Source organism: Ailuropoda melanoleuca, chromosome 1 (assembly GCF_002007445.2).
Source record: "Ailuropoda melanoleuca isolate Jingjing chromosome 1, ASM200744v2, whole genome shotgun sequence".
NCBI lineage: Eukaryota > Metazoa > Chordata > Mammalia > Carnivora > Ursidae > Ailuropoda > Ailuropoda melanoleuca.
In genome coordinates this window covers 150,313,044-150,336,800 of record NC_048218.1, presented here as the reverse complement: position 1 = coordinate 150,336,800, position 23,757 = coordinate 150,313,044, and the positions used below count along the sequence as shown (strand labels likewise).

At 36.2% G+C, this 23,757-nt stretch overlaps 1 protein-coding gene across 14 annotated transcripts in view; it reads right to left on the bottom strand.

Annotated features, from left to right (window-relative positions):
* Nucleotides 1-23,757, bottom strand: part of PHF14 (PHD finger protein 14) — a 240,606-nt gene that overhangs the window by 212,845 nt on the left and 4,004 nt on the right. For all 14 annotated transcript variants that reach the window (XM_034668347.1, XM_034668327.1, XM_034668335.1 and 11 more), the window contains exons 3-4: nucleotides 18,685-19,481; nucleotides 11,812-11,956 (exon numbers count right to left, since the gene is read on the bottom strand). In XM_034668347.1, the coding sequence (XP_034524238.1) occupies nucleotides 11,812-11,956; nucleotides 18,685-19,481 (942 nt within the window). The remainder of the gene's footprint in view (nucleotides 1-11,811; nucleotides 11,957-18,684; nucleotides 19,482-23,757) is intronic.

Genomic DNA, 23,757 nt, shown 5'->3' with positions numbered 1-23,757 from the left:
CTAGAGCCCCACCCCAGAACTAATGCGTCAAAATCTCTAGGAGTAGAACCCAAGAATCTGTTTTAAACAAGCACCTCGAGGAGGGGGGATGTTCCTGGGTGGCTCAGTCGGTTAAGTGACTGACTCCTGATTTCAGCTCAGGTCATGATCTCAGGGTCTTGAGATCTGGCCCCGCACTGGGTTCCCCCACTCACTGGGGAGTCTGCTTGAGATTCTCTTTCCTCTCCCTCTGCCCCTCCCCCCCACACACGCAAGCACATGTGCGTGCTCTCTCTAAAATAAATAATATTTTTTAAAAAAAGAAAAAAACCAAGCACCTTAGGTGATTCTTTCCCACTATAAAATCTCAGACCACTGAAGAGAACATCAGACAACTAAAGAAATTATCTCTAATCTAAAAAGCATCAATATTTATTTTCTATACCACCCAAATATCAGCCACAACCATGGCAGAAACAGAAACATACAGGAGATTTAGACTCTGACTATAAAAAACACAGGAACTTGTTAACAAGATATTCAGATTCCAAATATAGGTACGGTGGCTTCATTCAAGACTGTATCTCTAAACAACTTATTATCCCTAATTCATACAGTTGGCAACAAAATGAGCTAAAGAAAACATCCTTCATGGTCATACCACCTAGAGATAAACATACTTTAAACTTTGGTATGTATTCTTCCAGACTTGTCTTGCTTTCTCATGTGCATACAGATACACAAAAAGTATTTGCCACTGATTATTTACCACAGAATTAAAAAACCCCACAAATTCATCAAGGTTTTACTTTACATTCTCTTTAAAAAAATAGATTATACCCATTTTATACATACATAAAATATCTCCAAATTGTCTTACACCTATTTCTAAAAATAAACAGTTTATGACTCTGTGCTGAAAATATTTTCACAAGAAATATAATTTGTCTCTACGAATACAAAGTAATCTCTGCTTCGATGAGCTCATTTCATTTTGTTTAAATTCAATTAGCAACATATAGCACATCATTAGTTTCAGATGCAGAGTTCAATAATTCATCAGTTGCATATAACACCCAATGCTCATCATATCACGAGCCCTCTTTAATGCCCATCACCCAACTACCCCATAGCCCCCATCTACCTCCCCTCAGCAACCCTCAGTTTATGTCCTAGAGTTAACAGTCTCTCATGGTTTGTCTCCCTCTCTGATTACTTTCAATTTAGTTTTCCCTCCCTTCCCCTATGATCCTCTGCACTGCTTCTGATATTCCACATGAGTGAAACCATATAATTGTCTTTCTCTGATTGACTTATTTCGCTCAGCATAATACCCTCCAGGTCCTCGATGAGCTTATTTTAATGAACAGTGGCATAACACTAAAAAGCAAAGACATAATAGAAGCCCTGAAAAAGTGATTTCTAAATGCAAAGAAAAAGTCACATTAACAGCCCATAAATGAATTTAATAGTATAAAATGTGGTAAAAATCATAAATACCTTAAAATTTCACAGAACTAAAAAAGCAGTAAGCTAAATACAATGTATCACAAATACATATTTTAGGTCAAGGATTAGCAGCCTATTGTTTGCATATCAAAATGTTAGCTAGGATGCAACAGAAAATTACTCAAATAAGAGGGCTGAACACTACCACCAGAAAGGGAGGAGGAGAAGGGACAAAAGCAAGGAAGGAGTTGTGTTTTATTTTGCAGAACCAATAGTTCCAGCCAAGGAGACGCCCAACTAGGTGTTTCACTTGATAGGTGTGTCTTGCCAAGTGAGTCTCACCTGACAGCTCCTTAGGAGAGCCAGTTTGAGTTGGGATGGAGCTGATGTACTGCACAAATGCCCCCTGAGTTATCCTAAAGTTATCCTCGGTTCATTATAATATTAAAATCCTCTCCTATAGGTGGAGCTTTCTGCCATTTTTTGAACATATGATGTATCCACTAGCATGCTGACATATTAAGCATGCACGACTGAACCATAAGTGCCTCTATAAGTTCCCTGCCCCATCCCCTAATACACTGAATAAAAGCTTCCTGTACTAATCCCATGGGAGACAGTACTATGACAGCTATCTCCTTGTCCCCCTACTTGTAACAATAAAAAGTTCTTTGTTTTCAACCCTTCCTTGGGTTGTGTCCAATTTGATGCACACCAAAAATGAACCCCTTGAAATCAGTTACAAAAAGAGAACATGCAATTGACTCAGAAGTCACCTAGATTTACCAATAAGGTATGATGCACTCAATACACCCATAGCACAGAATCTATAACTCACTTATAAAACGTTATTCTTTGCTCTTATTTTACATGTTTTCTTTCCCCTATTATATAAAAACAGCAGAGACTGTATCTGGTACATCCTCCAGTTTCCTAGAACCAAATCACACATTTAAATATTTATAGAATCAAGGTAACAAAAGAAATTCATTTAAATGGTAGTTAATGTTTACATCAACACCACAGAGAAAGTTGTACTCATCAAACCTCTCTCTCCTTTCCTTTCGAGGTGGTAAAAAGAGCAACACTAGAGAGACAGAAATGCTGATGGGATCTATGACTCAAAGATAGTAAGAGGGAAGTCTTGGGGGTGGGTGGTACACAAGAAAGAACTTTTAATACTTTCAGTGGTTATACATAATACATAATAGCTATTGCATGGCCAACAGAAGGCAGGTCCAAGAGGGACTCATGCATTAGAGCCCTTTGTCTCTTAGTCCTCAGTATAGAGAACTAGTAGGATCCCATTGATTCCATTAACCCTTTCGCCTGCTTCATTAGACTGACTTTTGGTTAAGTTTCCACCTTTGTTACTCTAGGAAACTGATAAAGAGTTATCAATTGTGTTACTTGGAAATATTGCTTATGGTAAAAAGGACCCTGTTGGCAGACTGCATGTGAACTGAGAGTAACTATAAATGGGGATAGGTTGGGAAGAATGGCACAGCCCAAATATGGCTCCCAAACGATGGTGAGCCACTTGCTGTAGGGACTATTACAAAGACTCACGGAAGGCAGGGGGCTGCCTTGGTGGCAAGCTGTGATTCTGTTCTTCTATCCTTCTGAATAAACTGGAGCTAATTGGGCCCACTGATAATCTTGAAAATCTTCAAGTTTAGCTACCATAGTAAGCATTGCAGAGCTACTTCTTTGTATTATCAATGTAGCTAATGGTTTAATGTGTATATGAAACATCTTGGGATCTTTTCAAAATAAAGATTCTGATTCAGAAGGGACTTGGTCTGTGATTCTGCATTTCTAACAAGCTCCCAGTTTATATAGATGCTACTGCTTAATGCTGTGGATCCATGGACGCTACTCTGAGTAGCAACACTTTACAAAAAAAAACTACCAAAATAGTTAAGAGTGACATTTTAATTTAAATACTATGAGTTGTGGGCGCCTGGGTGGCACAGTCAATTGAGCCTGACTCTTGGTTTTGGCTCGGGCTGTGATCTTGGAGTCCTGAGATGGAGCCTATGGAGCCTAGCATCGGGCTCTGCACTCAGCCCAGAGTCAGCTTGGGATCCTCTCTCCCTCTCCCTCTGCCCATCCTGCTCATGCACGTGCTCTCTCTCTCTCTCTCTCTCTCTCTCTCTCTCAAAAACAGATGGATAAATCTTTTAAAAATAAACAAACAAATAAATACTATGAGTTCTGGAACATTTTTTAAAACTTATTTCTCTACCTATCACTTTAGAGGCAGCAAGAGTTCAGTTATATAGGGAGAAAAACCTTAAAAACTAAAATAATTAAACAGTCATGAAAGCTCCCATTAGGATAGTCAAGAACTGATACTTCTAAGAAGCTGCTAACCCCATTTTGGAGAAAAACAAAATCAAAAATTAAAAAGGACTAAGAACATGGTACACCTACAAAGAGACAAAAAACAAAAAAATTTAAATTATTTGGACCAAGTCACATGTCATTACTTATTTTTTCAACCCAAGCTTTAATTAACACAGGCTGACAACAGTGTGATGACCCAAAAACAGACCAGAAATTACATATGCTGATGGGGCTGCACATTATTATACTAGGCATTTACCATCATTACTCTTCCCCAGAAGAGAAAATCAACCATCTAACCAATGAATATTAAGCAGGGTTTTTTGTTTTTGTTTTTATTTTTCTATTAGTAGATTCAATTGATGTAAAACCAAGTAAAGATGAAAACTTTTTCACAGATCTATTAATCAATATAATTTCTTGCTGATACTACCCAAGTATTACCCAAAAAACTTAAACAGAAAGTCCAGAGTATATCCATATTAAAAAAAAAACAAAAAAAACCCTTCTCAAACATAGTATTCAGTGATACCTGGTAAAGGAATCTTTTAAGACTAGTCAGACAAAAATAAACTACAGGAAATAAAGTTAAAAAGGAAAAATGTATTTATGTAATGTATTTATGAAAAATACATTAATGTTTAATAACACTTCTCCCCTTGGGGTGCCTGGGTGGCTCAGTAGGTTAAGTGCCTGCCTTCAGCTCAGATCATGATCAGCGGGTCCTGGGATGGAGCCGGAGTCAGGCTCCCTGCTCAGCTCTCCCTTTGCCCCTCCCCACCAGTAGCACACACAAGCACAGAGTGGCTTGTGCTCTCAAATAAATAAATAAAATCTTTAAAAAAAGTAACTAACACTTTTCCCCTAAACAAAACAGATATGAAGGTATTAGTTCTAACTCTACTAAGGAATTTTTCAAGCTCTTAGTTCTAACTCTACTAAGAAACCAACAAAGAAAGAGAGAATTACAGAATCACAGTTGCACAACAGAAACTCCAAGATTAACAAAGGAAATGGGAAATTATACCAGAGGGGAAAAGTTGTAACATAATTTAAAAAAAAACTCTCAAGATTTATGTTTTACTTTTGATTTATAATTTGCACTTTGAATTTATCTGAAGTTCACAGGATTCATAATACCACCAACAAACCAATTATACCACACACAAAGATTCACCTAAAGATGTAGAAAACTATTCAGTTTCCCCACTTAGTTTTCCTTATTTATTCATTCCACATATTAGCTACCTCTCAAAAAACTTACAAAGCTTCATACTCTAGAGCATTAATTTTCCTTTCCTGTCTTCCCTTTTCCCTTCTAACAAAAATAGGTCACTGAAGGAGATCCCTCTTACACTGTTGGTGGGAATGCAAGCTGGCACAGCCACTTTGAAAAAAGGTGTGGAGGTCCCTCAAAACGTTAAAATAGAGCTACCCTATGACCTAGCAATTGCACTACTGGGTATTTACCCCAAAGATACAGAGGTAGTGAAGAGAAGGGCCATATGCACCCCAATGTTCATAGCAGCATTGTCCACAATAGCTTAACTGTGGAAGGAAACCCTTCAACAGATGAATGGATAAAGAAGCTGTGGTCCATATATACAATGGAACATTACTCAGCCATCAGAAAGAACTATTACCCAACATTTGCGGCAACACTGACAGGACTGGAGGAGATTATGCTAAGTGAAATAAGTCGAGCAGAGAAAGACAATTATCATATGGTTTCACTCATTTGTGGAACATAAGGAATAGCAGGGAGATCGGCAGGAGAAGGAATGGAAGAATGAAGGGGGAGTAAACAGAAGGGGGAATGAACCACAAGAGACTATGGATTCTGGGAAACAAATTGAGGGTTTCAGAGTAAAGGGGGGGTGGGGGGATGGGCTAGCCCAGTGATGGATATTAAGGAGGGCACGTATTGCAGAGAGCACTGGGTTTTATATGCAAACAATGAATCATGGAACACTACATCAAAAACTAATGATGCACTATATGGTGACTAACATAACATAGTAAAAATTAAAAAAAAAAAAAAGAAATAGGTATCTGATTCTAATAAGTCAGTCTTAGAAGAAAAATGAACAATCATTAGCAAATACTCAAAAACATTTGGAACTTAAACTGCCATTAGAGCCAGTTAAATGAATTACGCAAGGAAATATGCTATATAACTTTACAGACATAACTTGGTTTTGATCTAAATGGAATTACCACTTAGCTTGATCACCTTATTTGTCTGCCTTGACGCAGAAAGACTTTCTGGCTGTTTCTAAAAAAAATCAAAGCTACCTTTTTCTAAGGTAGATTTGCCATTACTGAGGCTATTCACCTGAAGCACAGGTCCCATTATGAACCTTTAATAGCTCTAGGCATGTTAAGGGTACTAATGGGGTGCCCTTCCAGAAATCTACATTTGTTTGAACAATGAATCTACTGGGAAAGAACTCGTACTAAGAATCCAAGGTGCACAAGTCTGAATCAAAGACAACAGGAAATAGAGGAGGTTTCATTCTGAATTGTACATGGTACTGGTCCCTAGTGGATTCAGGACTGAGTCTTAAAGGTAGGCATTTAGAAAAATAATTCCTTTACTACTATAGCTGTGAAACCACAAGGCCTCAGCAACCTGAGTACCAGCACCAAGAGACAGCACCCTCAAAACAGATGGGGCACTATACATTCAAATACCTCCAGGGACAAGATAACTGACAAAAATAAGTAAGTGATCTGGGAGAGGACTGTGGTCAAAAAGAAACTGTAGGCTTGGGGCGCCTGGGTGGCACAGCGGTTAAGCGTCTGCCTTCGGCTCAGGGCGTGATCCTGGCATTGTGGGATCGAGCCCCACATCAGGCTCCTCTGCTAGGAGCCTGCTTCTTCCTCTCCCACTCCCCCTGCTTGTGTTCCCTCTCTCGCTGGCTGTCTCTATCTCTGTCGAATAAATAAATAAAATCTTTAATAAAAAAAAAAAAAAAGAAAAAAGAAACTGTAAGCTTTACCAGCAGGGGGCAGCCCTAAACAACTCCAGCAGATTGTTGCCCTCAGAGGAAAAAACCGCTGCCAGCACTTAAAGAGAAGTTTGAAATCCAAAATGTATAAAATAAAATCTCCCAGTTTTTAAATGTTAGGAACCAATTCAATTCCTTAAAACCACTGTGCTGGCCTTCAAAAACACATCCATGGTCAAAGTGATGACCTATGAAGTAGAGATAGCACTCTCAGCATGATGAGAAGTCAACAACATTAACAGTACTGGTCATGCCTGCATCACATATCAGCAATGACATTTATGGATATAAGCAATGGTAACATACTTGTGATCAACAGTGGTGATGAATACAACAAACACATCAGCAGCACAGCAGCTGCTTTTGATGTTTACCTATTCTGCACCTGCTCCAAGGACTCTGAACTATGCCTGGAGAAAAAAAAAACAAAAACAAAAAAAACCAACCCAGACATACACACAACCATGTTGTGTTTGTTTATATTCATTACCACTAATCACAAGTGGTCCTTTATAGCTGTGTATACACAGCTATATACACCATACACACACACACACACACACACACACACACTATGCCAATATTTCCCTAGTCCACTTCATTCTCCCAAATAACTATTTTATACCAACCTCTCTTCCCCAATCTCCCAACATCTCCCCACCTCTACTCTCTGCTAATGACTTTGCTTCCCATTTCACTGAGAAAACAAGAAGCATTCAAAAATAAGTTGCACATGCTCTGACCACCACATCTAACAACCTACCTACATCTGTATCCATATATCCTTTTCCCTCTGGTTACTTCAGCTACTCATATTTACTCAATGTATTTACTTGGTGCTGGATCCCATCCCCTCTAGCCTTGTACTCAAAGCTTTTGCTCCAGCAACTGCTTTGTCTTCTCTTCTTACATCAATTGTCAACTCTCCCTTTCCACTGGTCACTTCCATGTTAGTATGGTACACTAACATGCTATATATAATCTGCATCTGTGATAGGCAGCCTCTAAGATGGCCCCCAATGATCAGTGCCCCTCGTATTAACAATCTTAGAATGTGTCCTCCCACATTTAAATTTAAGTAGGATTGGTCTGTGTGAACAATACACAGAAATTACAGTGTATATGTCAAATTAGGTTACAGAAGACACTAGCTCTCTCATATGACTGCTTCGATCCCTTTCACTCTCTGATCACTCATTCTGAAGCCAGTTGTCCTGTCATGAGAACACCCAGGCCCACATGGTGAGGAACTGAGGTCTCCAGCCAAGAGCCACCGAAGAATGGAAGCCTATCAATAACTATGTAAGCAAGCTTGGAATCAGATCTTCCAGCCCCAGTCAAGTCTTAAAATGACTACAGCCCAGGCAACAGCTTTGACCGCAACTTCATGAGACCCTAAACCAGAATCACCCAACTAACCACTCCTAGCAGATCACCCAACTAACCACTCCTAGCAGACCCATGAGACCCTAAACCAGAATCAATCAACTAACCACTCCTAGCATAACCACTCCTAGCAGACCCTAAACCAGAATCACCCAACTAAGCACTCCATTAGAAACTGTGAAGTAAAAAATGTTTGCTATTTTAAACTCATATATTGCACGATAGTCTGTTACACAGTAAAAGATAACAGCATCTAAAATAAGAAGAAACAAACCCTCCCTCAACTCCACATCCGTTCAGCTAAGGTCCCATCTTGCGGCTTCTCTTTATATACAAATTCATTGTAGGAATTGCATTTCGTCACTATCTTCACTTTCCTTCTTCTATTCCCACTTGAACTCTCTTGACTAAAGTCAGTGGTAAATTCTCAATTATAATGGTGTTTTTTTCTGCTTGAGAATATTCATTTCTGCTACAGAAAAACAAAATTAGATGAAGCTTACATGTACAGATAAAAGTAAAGCATGTGTATATTAAACATGGACGGAAAAGGACAGAAAGACCAACATTAACATTAACATTCTTGAGGCACCTAGTTACTACATATACAGAAGACACAGAAGAATCAGAAATATACTAAATGTACATGACACAAAAAACACAATATTCATGAGGCCTCAGTATGACCACCCATCAGTTACACCTATTCTGGCTCTATGTGTCCACAGCCTAAGAAACACAAAACCCATAGCTATTCTGTAGGTTAACTGGAGAACTAAAGCTGTAACCAGGCATACTTGTCTCTGGATCCGTCCTACAGAGTGTGTGTTTGGCCTAGAGTACTGCCCGTGTGGGCTCTGATCCTCATAACCATACCATCAGCAGGGAAGGCTGAAAACGCAGAGAAAGGCAGGACATACAATACAAACTCTGTGGACCCCAAGATTCAGGTGATCCTTCCACCAACTTGTTCTCTATCTTAAGCATGTTAACTAATCTCGTATTTTTCCCCTTGCTTCTCTCCATGTATTTTACACTTATTTAATAAACCATGTAATATAAGCATTTTGTCTGTGAACCTTTTGTCCTACAACCTTTGGGATGGCTTGCCTGGTAGTGTACCCGGGAGTCTAGCACTGCATTGGGATAACTGGTCACATGACATAGGTCTTTATCTGACTCTAGAAACAGAATTTGACAGTTACTCACTTTCTCTGTTTGAAACATTTTCCTTACTTACCCTCTGGGTCATTACTCCTGGTTCTCCTCCTATCCCATTGGCCATATGATTCCAATCTCCTCTGAAGTGCTAGAACCACTTTACTACTGCCTAGATAGCATACCCAGTTTCACAGCTTTAAATAACATCTACAGGCTGATGAGTCCGAAATTTTATCTCTAGCCCCAACATTTTACCTAAACTCCAGACAGTTTAAAACCAAACTTTTACTGTCTACCTCAAAACCTATTCTTTTTTGACATCACTGAAATGGTCTCTGAAACAGTTTTCCTTATTCCCAACTTAGACCCATTTCAGTCTACTCCCAACCCAGTAGTCAGAGTGATTCTTCCCAAACATAAATCAAATCATATTAATCTTCTGCCCAAAACTCATATAGGTCTTCCCATATCCATCATAGTCAAATCTAAAATCTATGACCTGCAAGGCCTTAGTTTGCTCCCATCTCCACCCCCACGACTCACCAGCTTGCTCACTCAGTTTCTGCCATTATATAAACACTCCAACCGTGTTCCCACTTCAAGATTTTTACTCTTGCTACTCCGTCTTCCTAAGGTGCTCTTTCCCCAAAGACCTGCATGACTTGCTTCATAACATCCTTCAGGTCACTGCACAAATATCACCCTATTAGAGAGGTTTCCCCTTTTATAAACACAAACTTCCACCTGCCCACTCAATACCCCCCCCAATTCACAGCATTTCCAATACTTCTTGTTCTGCCTTATTTTTCTTCATAGTTCAGACTAGCACGATATATATTTATATTTATTTATTGTTTTATTGCCTGTCTTACTAGCTATTAGCCTCCACGAGGTCAGCAATTTCTATATTGTTTATTTTACTTGCCTAAAATCTACAGAATGCCTACCATACAGAAGATACTCAACAAACATTACTGAAAAAGTAAGTGAATGAGTAATAGGAGACATTTCCATAGTGAGCCTTAGCAGCAAGCTGCCCTTTCTTGGTTTCATATAAAGCAAGAGGGTATTGGCTAAAGAAGCACAGGCCCTGCAGGTCCCATAAGCCCAGCAGACTCCCAGAACTATTTGGGAGAAGGGCTATATAATACCAAAAGAGCAGGTTAAGGATAAGGCCGTAGAAAAACTGTTCTGTAGTAATCATGGGCCCTGTAGGAAAAAATTAACTGACAGGAAGAAATAATAACTTTACCAAAGAGAAACCTGGAAGATCCCCTCTAAACCAAGTGATAAAAGTAACATCACCAATAATGGGAAAAATAAGTATTATATGCTTCTTAATCTGATACACTGAAAACACAACATAACTTTTGTGGCATTTCTGCCAAAAACAGGTCACCTGAATCTAACCATGAGAAAAGATAAGAAAAAACTAGTATTAAGGACATTCTATAAATGAACTGTCCTGTATTCTCCAAAAATGCCAATGGCATGAAACACAAGGACTCAAGAAATGTTCCAGATTAAAGGTGACCAAATAGACATAATGACTGAATGTAATGCATAATCCTGGATTTTATTTTGCTAGAACAGACATTATAGGGATGACTGGCAAAATGTGAACACAGTCAGTATATTAGATAGAATCCAATTAACACTAAGTTCCTGACTTTCATAATTACATGATTATGTAAAAAAAAAAAAAAAATGCCCTTGTGAAGAAATACACCCTGAGGTATTTAGTGGTAGAGGGGGATGTTATGTCTACAGTTTATTCTCATAGAGTTAAAAACAAAATTGTTATATGAGACAAGATAAGACAGCAAAATGTTACCATTTGGGAAATCTGAGTGAAGAGTATATGGGAATCTCTGTAGTACTCTTATAAGTTTTCTGTAAGTCAGAAATTATGTCAAAATTAAAAAAAAAAAAAATTAAGTGAAAAAACAAGTAAAAAAAATAACAAAAAAGGTTCAAAAATATAATTGGGAAAAATATTTGCAATATAGTAGCCTTTATTTCAGATTTTAGAAGATAATATCTCTAAATACTCAAATTTAAAATTAAAAATTATAACTACAAAAGAAGAAACTGTATCACTAGACTTAGAATGTAATTTTTTAAATAACATATTCTACCAGACTAACATATTAGACTTTTTCCTGTATCTAAATTTCATTTAAAAACTAGAAGCAAATGCCATGAAGGAAACTATCATAACACTGACCTTCAAAAGAAATAACTGTGATTTCCATATAATATTTCTATTTATTTAAAAACACATTTTAAATTAACATAATCTGCAAATAACACCCATGACACTTTGAGGATTCAGTATGTCCTACTTCAATTGAAAAACCATGAAATACTATAGAAAAACCTTAGAACAGTACAAATGTAAAAGAGCTGATTTTACTTATTTAAATGAAGTGTCAATTAGCTGTTTCAAAAAGGAGACAAAACAAAGCATAATTACCTTCATGGACTGTAATGCCACAATTGTCACACTGAATTATTTCATCAGCATCCTCGCTATTATCTCCAAGACAAACACAGCAAATCAGAATGTGGTCCATTTTTTGAGAACTCCAGTTTTGACTCTTCTCAAGAATCAGCGAGTCCTAATATTAAAACATATTAAAAAAATCACATAATTAAAGGATAATTTTAAGAACTAAAATTCTCAAAGTTGTTTTATGCATTTCTAAAATTATGTTGCGTTCTCCATTACTTTAGTAATCTAGTTTGAAATTTAGTAAATTCAAAACATTTGAAAAATCCATCTCTTTGACAAATGACCCTCTAAGCACCCTTTTTCATTTTCTCTGCAAGTCCCATACCCACCCTTCTTTAAGAAATGAAAAAGCAAGCATGCAACTAACAACTCTTCATCTGCTTTCCCATTCCAGTCTCACCCCTTAAACTAGGAGAAAGGAAAAATTAACCCACAGGTGATTATTAAATCCTACAATGGAATGAAAAAGTATTACATAGTTCCTACACTTTGAAAGCTTATAATCCTGCCTTAAGGGACACAAGACACACATATATCAAACAGGAACAAATTAATCCAAGATAACATATAAGCAAATATGTATGTGATGGCATAATTACAGACTATATACTCCTTAACTGCTGAGGAATTCAGAAGTTTCAGGGTCATCAAACTATTGGATGATACATCCAAGAGAGCCTGCATTGGCATATCTGTATATACAGGTACAGAAAACCATCTAAAAAAGGTTCCAGGTTGTCTAGTTGCTAAAAGCATGACAGTACTCTATTAGGTTTGTGTCAAGAAATAGCTAGTATAAACTGATTAATAAAGCTACTGAGCAAATTATAATATAAAAGGAGAAAGGAAGACAATAAATATAAATCAAGAATGAAGAGTTTGCTTTAATTTGAACTGCATTATAGATTTAAACTTTAAATGGTTAACAATATAATTCTTGTATTATCATATTGTGCATTATATAAAATAGCACTTGAGTCTATGTTTTCATTTAAGAACCTAACCATTTTTTTTAATATTTTTATATTCTTTTAAACAGACCAATATCCACAGGTAACATTGAGAGTCATCACTTCATAGCAATCTGTAAATGACATATGAATGACACTTGAATGTCACATCAATAACATTTTTTCAATTCTGTGTTATACATCTAAACTTGCAGCTGATCTGTAAAACAAATCAGAAAAGAATGCAAAGTGAACAAGGAGACAGTGTCCTTGTTCTAGAGAATCCTAGTACTTTAAAATTGTCTATTTTGCTCCCCTACCTTCCTCTTTGTTATAAAACCAAAGTAGTTTGGGGGCTTTGGACATAAGTAGCAAATAAAGGTAAAAACTTTCTAAAAAGAAAACTCATGTTTTATAGTACTCTGGTACATTAAGCAAAACAAAAATCTACCCATTCACCCCACTAGCCATCCTTCAAATTTAAGAGCATCTGACTTAAAGTCTAACGTTCTTGGGTTTCATTCTCAGTTCCCATTTAGTAACTGTTGAACCTCGAAGCTACGGTTTTCTCATCTGTAAGATAGGATGGCAAAAGTAATACCTACCTGATGAGACTGTTGTAAAAATGAAGATAATTGTATGTATGGTACAAATGTTCCAGAGACATATTAGGAACTCAATAATTATGCTCATTTCCAGTCTCCTTTCCTAATTCTTGTAGGTGGTTCAAGAAGAGGAATATGAGCTAACAGTTTATTATACTGAGGACTCTTCTTTGGAATTCCCCCAAAAGTTTTAACCCTCAAAAGGTACTGCTGCTTTAAATATTTTCCCACGGTAAGTCCAAAAAGGACTTTTTCCCCAAAATACCACATCTAGATTAAAAAAAATCACAAACTAGAAAAAGATTAGCCAACAACCAGAGTTTGATGACTGAGAGGCTACTCATGTAAAATGTGTTCTGCCAATATTTTTCTGGTGGAATTACAACTAATGAGCCCTTGAAAAAAGATTTATCCATGTGGGGAACAAGAAATTTCTATGGATCAGAAAAAAAAGCATTAATAGGTAGCTCTAATTCCATTATTTTCCTGTTATTTCATTTTACTCAGAAAAAAACAGATGTCTAAATAGCATATCTATACCAATTTCTCTTTATACATACTATGATTTAGAGGCAGAGAAAACAAAATCAACTGGTGTTTCTGGGATCCCCATCATTTGAGATTCTTACCAGAAATGTAATGCAAAGAGAGAGAAATGGAGGGAACTGGAGCCCTATCAAATGACTGACAGATAATGCTTCAGTGGAAAAATCTTAGTAACACATTCTTGAAAAATTATGCTCTAAGTTGTCTTTAATACGTCAAACATGGGTTTGAGCACACTTATGATCAGGATATAAAAGCAAATTTAGTGTCAATTTTTATCAGCATATTTCTGAAGATGTGTATCATTTTTTTAAGCTTCTGGACAAAATAGTCAAGCTAAAATTTTTACCAAAAAATGTATCATTTGAAAATATGGTTTTTACATAAAAATAGAAATTGAGAAAGTAGGTTTTGAATGGCACAAGAGTATCACCTAGGACAGAACTTCTATATCATGTCACAGTTTAATGGAATCTAACAGCAATTAGAAGAATAAATGGCGCACTGTAGTAATAAATCAGTGACTAAACTATTTCATTTTTCCCCTTGGGATTTAAAATTTACACCTAAAATCATAATATTGTCCAATGCTCTCCATGGATTTAGTGCTCATTTATGTATTCCACAAAGACGATTATAAATAATACATACAACAGGGCAAATTCTAATTTTTATGTGTCAAATTCCCTAAAAAACTTCGAAATTATTAAATAAAAGGGAATTCCTAAACACTTCATGCAAAACTAGAACTAAAAGAATCCTTATTGCTCTGAATATGAGAAAAAATTAGTAAGTTTGAGCAATAGGTCTTCCTCCAAGTTTTTAAACAAAGTTAAATTCTCAAGAATCTGAAGTAATTTTTGTACAACATTTCAAACTGCCTTTTTATGTATTAAAGCAGTTGTTTTAAGGGTGCCTGGGTGGCTCAGCCAGTTAAGCATCTGCCTTCAGCTCAGGTCGTGGTCCCAAGGTCCTGGGATCAAGTCCCACACTGGGCTCCCTGCTTGGTGGGGAGTCTGCTTCTCCCTCTACCCATCCCCCCGGCTTGTGCTCTCTCTCTCTCACCATCTCTCTCTGAAATAAATAAAATCTTAAAAAAAAAAAAAGTTGTTTTATTTTGAAATGTGTAAAAAACAATTGATACTTAGTAAGTCAGAAACCCCAAAGAGTGGAGCGCCTGGGTGGCTCAGTCATTAGGTGTGTCTTTGGCTCAGGGCATGATCCCAGGATCCTGGAAACAAGCCCCGCACCGGGCTCCCTGCTCTGCTGGGAGCCTGCTTGTTCCTCTCCCACTCCCCCTGCTTGTGCTCCCTCTCTCGCTGGCTGTCTCTCTCTGTCAAACGAATAAATAAAATGTTAAAAAAAAAAAAAAAAAAAGAAAGAAAAAAGAAACCCCAAATAGAAGTGGCTATTTATAAATTCTGGCAAAAATTTTAATTACCAAAAATTAGATGACAATTGCCATTTCTTCACATACATTTAACATCTAATAATCCATTTAACATAAGAGAGCCTTTTATGAAAAGAAACCAAAAAACTTCCACCTGAAAATTTCTATTGATATAATTTTCTGTCAAATATTAATCCTCAACCAAAGCTCTAGTTTCAAAGTCCTGAAAATAAGAACCATTATCTGAAAATGCTACACACCCATCCCCAAAATATATACTTCAGAAAATCAAAAAGCACTATAACATCAGTTAATCTCAAAAGCATCAAGATAAAAGTTTAAAAATGGCATATAACCATCTCCAAAGAGATTGTTCAGACCACACTAAATTCAAAAAATGTCATAATTCTATAGGCCAAGGAAATTGCCCATTATGTAGAAAATGCAGGTTTATCAAACGTGCAATTGTAGAACAGTAGTTCTCAAGGTGTGGTCTGTGGGACTCTGCTTCATAGGGTCCACAAGCTAAAGGCTATTTTCATACTAATACTAAGGTTATTTGCCTTTTTCACTCTCCCTCATGGGTGTATGATATAGTCTTCCAGAACTACACAACAGGGGATAGTCATCAGTCTGACAACTTGTGTGCTTTCGTATGCCTTAATTTTTGAAATTCCTGAGTTTTAATTTGAAATGGTAAATAACAAAAACTACAGCCTACATATAAAGAATTGGGGTCCTCAATAATTTTTTTTTAAGAGTGTGAAGTAGTCTTGAGACAAAAGTTTAAAAACCCTGCTCTAAAGTATTTCAAGGCCTATGGGATAGGCATGTTAAGTCCATTAAGAGTCAAGAGTGAAGACTCCATAAAAGGTTCTCCACTCAAAAATAAATAAATAAATAAAAATTCCCTAAAAAACTGCAAAATTATTAAAGTTTCTGGACATCCCTTACATGATGTCCAACATCGTTTCCCTACAAAAGCACTTGATGTAACAGCCAAGAAAGTTTGCTGTTTATAAACCAAACATAATTATGTATTTCTAAAACCACACTTTCTGCTCTCTCTACTACAAGGCAGTATTTGAAAACAAAGTAAAAGTAGAGAAAAATAAAACTTCAAATATATCTGTACTAATAGATAACTGATACCTTGATGCCAAGGTATCAGTACCTAAAATAATCAGGAAGATTAAGACACAATGGCCATAAGGCAACAAGAAATACCTTTAGTCATCTTTTTTACAAAATCAAGAGCATATGAACAGGAAATCTTGAAATAGAAGATAAAATAATAATCTCAATTAGTTTTTATTAAAATCTGTTATCTAATTTGAGTGACAAATAGAAGTAGAATCATCAAAAATTACTGGTGTTGGGGAAAAACAGTTACCAAGATTTCAGGTAGGATATTATTGAGTTAAAACTAACTTTCTATCAGTTCTACACTTCTGCATAGGGTAGAACAAAAAGAAAATTAACATAAATTAACACAAGAGAAATTAGTTTAGCTACTATAAGAAGAAAGTTCTTGACAACTTTATGGAGGCACATTTCCAAGAAATGCTCTGGAATCACATTTCTTTGGGACTTAACCTAAATATATGAAGTCCCATTATTTACTAAAGTCTCTCCTGGTAGAAAAAAAACCTAAACAGCACACATGGCCTTCCAATGCATCATAAAGGACAGTCTACAACCTCCTAAGCAATATGTTATGTATTACAGATTATTAACAAATGGATAACGTATGCATTTTACCTGGCAAATTTCTAAACATCTGTAGGTACACCCCACACCATAATATGAAATCTAACTCTGCCTTTATCATTAGCCAGCCTACTTTTGTGACTGTCAGGCTAATAAAAATAAAGAAAATAATGCTGCCAAAGGTTAACTTATTCAGTAGATACAGACTATTAAATTAAGATATAAAATAAACTGGACACAAGCCTACATCAAATATGAACAACTGAATTTTCCACATTTCTATTTCCCTCAATTGGCACTGGGAATACGGAACTGTTCTACAGCATTATAAATACTATATTATATTCCAAATGATAACTTCCGGTTACCTAAAGATAAGAATTAGGATAGACAATACTGGAGGCAGGCAACATTCTTCCTATGAAAGTGGATAACCTAGAAGTTAACCAATGTTTATAATTAAAATATATTCTGCTGTTTCATCACTACTGACATATAAGCCCCTCACAGCCTGTTACTTATTATTTTGGCAAGAGAAAATCACCAAGTTTTTAAATGAAACTTACTTAAAATAGGTAATCCCTGCTATGTAAAACTTGTAAGTAGAAGAAATGTAAAAGAATACAGCATAGAAGGAAAATCTTCTACCAGTTTAACATTTTTCAATGATATGAAAAAAACAAAAAATAAGTGCTTGCTAAAGAACTGAATTTTTGTGACAAGAAATGCATTAACAGAAATGACAGAAATATTATAGTTCTACATGTTGATGTAACAGGTACATCTACATGTAAGACAACAACTCAATCTTGCTTTTGAAGAAAAACATATACATAAACACACAGACAGAGACACAAATGTGTTTGACTGAAGAATCTTGAATGTTGCATCTTGGGCCCAAAGGATAAACCTAACTTTCAGTAGTAGAACTTCAAGTGGAAGAACTGAGTCATTACCGTAGTTTTAGGACAGAAATATTTGTCTTATGATAGGAGTGTTTGCTTTTTCTTTTTCATTTCTTTGTAGAGAGAACTTATTCACTAAATATATGTAAACACAAAGTTCATATTTACTCCCATACATCTAAAGCAAAGACTTGGTGACTATTCAGATGATGAGTGCTACACCTGATAAAGGAATTAACTCTAAAATGACTCTCTAAAAGTCTGAGGTAATCAAGCTGTTTGTTGTCCTGCTCTGAAGTATTCTAGAAATCTAAATTTTCATGTGGATATGGACATAGCTAAGTTGAAATAAAGGTGACCTTTGTTTTCATACTCCACTCAGCACCATTCAGCAGTCCTATGAAGAATGGGGTGAGAGGATAGAAAGGGAAAAGAAAAACTACCATATCCCTAGTCTATGGATCTAAAAATAGTTCTCTAACTATAAAGACTGTGAGCTCCTTGAGGACGGTGATTGTGAGCTCCTTGAGGACGGTGACAAATAGTAGATACTCAAAAAAGGCTGGTTGACCAAATGAATAAATGTTATAGTTAAGGCGCTCATTCACTCCCACCGCTGTCTATAAATAGGATTTCAAGGAAGCCACTTAGTATAACGAGTAGAATGTTTAGAGAAGAATTCCCTTTTCCCCAGACAGACAGATATCATAAAAATTGGGTTGATCTACCTCATTACTCTTGCTTTGAGATAGTGTCAGGCTATCATTGGTCAGTTCCTCATCATCAGCACTGTTTCTGCTAAGAACTTTACTCTTCTTCTTCTTACAACCCCCTTCACTGGCAGGGCTGCTATGATCTTCATCATTGCCTTCATCATTCTCATCCTCGTCACTCCCACTTCCCTCATCTTCATCATCTTCATTGTCTCCATCACTTCCTTCTTTCTGAGATGCAGATCTCCCCTTTCTCTTTACTACAGTAGGTCTCCAATCATTGTCATCTTCACTGTCATAGTCATCCATATCATTCAGCTCTTCCATGGATACAAAATCCAAAAGTGGTCGATTTCGACGAAGGTTCCACTTTTTTGGCTCACTGACTTGTTCCTCTGTAGTGGTTGTTGTAGTGGGGACTGAAGGAGATGTATTAACAGCAGGAGGACTTGTGGCTGGTGTGGTAGAAGCAGCAGAAGCAACCATGTTATCAGATACTGTTGCTTTTTCTTTATCCTCTCTCTCCTTCTCTTTCTCCTTTTCTTTCTCTTTCTCTTTTTCCTTTTCTTTCTCTTTCTCCTTTTTCTTTCTAGGTCTTTCTCCATTCTCTTCTTCCTCCTTCTTTTCCATTTTAATTAACTGTTTTTCTGATGACAGTATTTCTTCCTCTGAAGAATGTTTAAGTTGTTCTTCTTTTACTTTAATATCTTCATTCACTTCTTCTTCTAAAATATTTTCTTCAGAATCACTACAGGAACCTTCTCCACTGTCCTTTGAAGGATCTTCACTTCCATTACCACTCCCTTCAGAATCTGTTGAAAATATGAGAAAAAAAAACCACACATATGTATATACATACACACACACACACACAACGCTGACACAAATGAAACCACCAAAATTTGTGAGTAACTTGCAAAACAATATAAACAAATTTAAGTCAAAGAATGGTAGACATTCCCAACCTGATTAAATAATAAATCAATGAAGTTGGTATAATGGTTCTAATTCAATATAGCACTAATGAAGATGAATATATGTAATTCTAAATTAAAATATGCTTTAAAAAGAGGAGCACTATTTTGTGTTACATAGCTCATGCTGTATTTGGTACCCCAGAAGCAATTTCTTTTTCTAAAAGTAAAGGTGCTTCTTTTTAAATTAGCCACTTGATTTTAACTTAATGATATAATACAGGCCAAATTTTTATTCTCTTCTATCTTCGTTTCATAAACTGTATGAACTTACAAGCATTGAGTCACATTCAGAACAAGAAAAAAAGGCCCCCAAAACTTGGTCTCACTTATTTCACTCTTTACGCAGCAAAAATGAACACAGGTATTTATGACAGTCAACATCCCTAACATACTAATCAATTTTAGGAGTATCAAGTTCACAGGTGAAAGGAGACAGTAGCAGTGGCACAGTAAACGAAAGCTGCAAGAGCAGTTATCAACTTTCCTGCTGATTAGGATACTGTTCATATCAGTAAGAGCCACCTAAACTTTTCAAAAATTCTAGGCAGTAACTATGACAGCCCCCCAGAATGAAAGAAATTAGTAATTTTTTTAAAAACAAACCCATCTTGGAAAGGAGCAACCACGGTAGTTGCTAAAAAGATAGGCTTAGAATATTAAAGAGTTCACGCAGGACTACAAGCTTTCTAGCAAGTTTCTTCCATTCCTGCCTAGGGTAGCCCAGGCCATCTTGGCCCAACACTACTCAGTAACCTTCCAATCCTCTTTGCACCTAATCAAATAAATAAAAATCTAAAATCTGAAATGACGAGAAGGAGAAAAAAAGGAAGGGGAGCTGAAAGAAGTAAGAAACAACTAGTCATAGTCAAGTCATGGCCAACAACTACAGTAAAATCTGTAGGGTAATACATTCTTTGAGCTTTTTTTTTTTTTTTTTAAAGATTTTATTTATTTATTTGACAGAGATAGAGACAGCCAGCGAGAGAGGGAACACAAGCAGGGGGAGTGGGAGAGGAAGAAGCAGGCTCATAGCAGAGGAGCCTGATGTGGGGCTCGATCCCATAACGCCGGGATCACGCCCTGAGCCGAAGGCAGACGCTTAACCGCTGTGCCACCCAGGCGCCCCTACATTCTTTGAGCTTTAACTAAGAAATGGATAATAATAAAATGGTGAAAAAAGTCTATGTTTCCACATTATTTTAATTTCTGTTAACCAGCCTTAGCTACTATAATTAGATGGACATTAAAAGTAAAGAAAGTTTAAAAAAATTTAAAAAGTAAAGAAAGTTATAATTAGTATCTGGTACCTAAAATATCCTAGAAATCCTTTACAAATGGCAAAAAAAAAAAAAAATCCTGCAAGCTAAATTGATTAAAAATATAGACTAACATACAAGAGATACTGACTGGCCCTATAAAATAACTGTCAATCTCAAGATTACCACGCAGGAACCCATAGCTTATTCAAAACTGTTGTGAAAAAACACTCTTATCGTAAACAATCTTAGGACACAAGAGCAGTATCACATAGGTCAACAGTCCCTTATTTGAAACAGAAGCCAGATATCTTTCAGAATTTTGATTTTTTTTTTTTTCAGATTTTAGAAGGGTAGCATGGTGTATACCCAATATATTACACTAAAATCTCCAGTGATATCTATGGCACTACCCTACAAGCAAACACATTTCTGCAGTGAAAAGTATAAATATTTACAAATATGATAAGGAAACACTACAAATAAACTATCATTTCCAGTTGGTTTTACCAACAAACAAGTTTGTACCAAACTTAGGAAACACTTTGGATTTGTGAGCTTCTTGAATTTTAAAGAGCATGAATCTGGTATCACCCACAACTAGGTAACTTCTTTTCAGTCCAACAGTTATACAAATCATTAAGAAAATCATGTTTTTTAATACCACTCATAATTAAACCCAATCTACCAAGAAAAACTACTTCTGGTACAAAAATAAAATAAAATAAGAATAATAACAATTTCTAGATGTTTTTTAGATAAGAATCTAATAAATAATAAGCAGAGTTGACCAAACACTTCTAGGCAAAAAGAGTCTCTGTGCATACTGACTACAGAAGACTGGAACGTCTTACAAGCAATGCCATAATTAAGAGAGTTACTTTTTAAAAGTACCTAAAAAGGGGCGCCTGGGTGGCTCAGTTGGTTAAGCATCTGCCTCGGCCCAGGACCAAGCCCCACATGGGGCTCCTACTCAGCAGGGAGTCTGTTTTTCCGTCTGCCTCTCAACCTGCTCATGTTCTTTCTCTCTCAAATAAATAAATAAAATCTTAAAAAAAAAAATAAAAGTACTTTTAATAATTTTTACCAATAAAAACAACAGTAGATATAAAAGTTAGATTAACTGGGGCACAAATGTGTGTACTTAATCAAAAAAGACCAATCCAACTTTGCTCTTACTTGCAAAATGTTAAGAATTTTTATGATTTTTGTCTTGGTTGTTGTTGCCAATGCCAATCATTTTTAAAAGTATGGGGGGGGGCATGGGTGGCTCAGTCAGTTAAGCACCTGACTAGTGACTTAGGCTCAGGTCATGATCTCACGGGTCATGGGACTGAGCCCTACATGGGGCTCTGCACTCAGTGGGGAATCTGCTTGAGAGTCTCTCTCCCTCTGCCCCTTCCCTGACTCACACTTGAGGGCTCGCTCTCTCTCAAAAAAAATAAATAAATCTTAAAAAAAAAAAAAAAGTATGGCAAAATTGATACTCTTTGTTTTATAATCATGTCTGAATAGAAAGCAATTTGAAAAGAAAAAAAGATTTAAATGCTTTACATCCACTAACATATTATTAGATGAATCTGAAATTTTTCCACAAATCCAAATCCTAGTAGCTTACCCAACCCTTCATTCTCCAAATATAATACATTATCCATATTCCAACTGCAGGCATCAGGGATATATCAAATTTTATCTGTCTTTGATTTCTGAAAAATAACTTCTTCATCTGATTAGTCATCACTTCTTTTTGATACATATGCACTTGAGGGATGGAGATAAACAATACTTACTTATAAACATGGCTTGACAAAAATGACAAGGAAAAATCAGTCTTTGGCTATCGATAATTCTATTTTTATAGGCTGCAAAGAAAAATGTCTTATTATTATGAATTCAAATAACTACTCTGTGTCATGTTCCAAATCCATCACTCTAACATCTTTTTTTTTTTTTAAGGTAATAGACTAGATAAATAAGTCAGATGCTTCTTTGCATTAGAAGAGAAGTGATTCTGGAGTCACTGGGTGGCTCAGTTGGTTAAGCATCTACCTTTTGCTCAGGTCATGATCCTGGGGTCCTGGGATCGAGCCCTGCATCAGGTTCCCTGCCCAACGAGGAGTCGGCTTCTCCCTCTCCCCTCTGCCCCTTCCCCCTGCTCATGCTCACGAGTTCTCTCTCTCTCTAATAAATAAAATCTTTAAAAAAAAGGTAATTCTAACTGTACAATAAAATTTTTTCTTTAGAAAAAAATCTTTAAAATTGAAATCCCTCCTCCCTATTCAGTTAAATAAAAGGTACCTTTCTCAAATATACAATATATCAAAATCTCTCCAAGCAATAGCTATTTCATCCAACATAAGTTAAAGAATTTTCTACAGATACAGAATTAAAACAATCTTCAAGAATTCCTTCACAATATTCAATGCTTAAATTTTCCCCATGATAAATATTAAACAATAAAATTAGTATTTAATTCAGTTTTATTTTAGCTTTGCAATATGAAGAATCACCTTTGTTCATCAACCTTAATTAACTATTCTGTTCATCGATCTAGTGCAATAGTAATTAGTATTTATAAATATATACAATACATAATAGATTACCAGTCTACTGGCTATTCAATCATCACCTTGGGGCCATTTCTGACTAATCCTGTATTTTCTTTTTTTAAAAAGGCCAGTCAGTCAACACAATTCATCCTCTACTCATCATCTCTAGTTCCAGCTGTGTTATTTAACATTTTCTGAATAAATCCAGACCTGTGGTTCTCAAGTAAAGACAATTTTGAATTCTGTCCCAAAGAGAACATTGGCAATGTGTAGACAACGAATGAGTGCCATGAAGGTGGGGGGGGG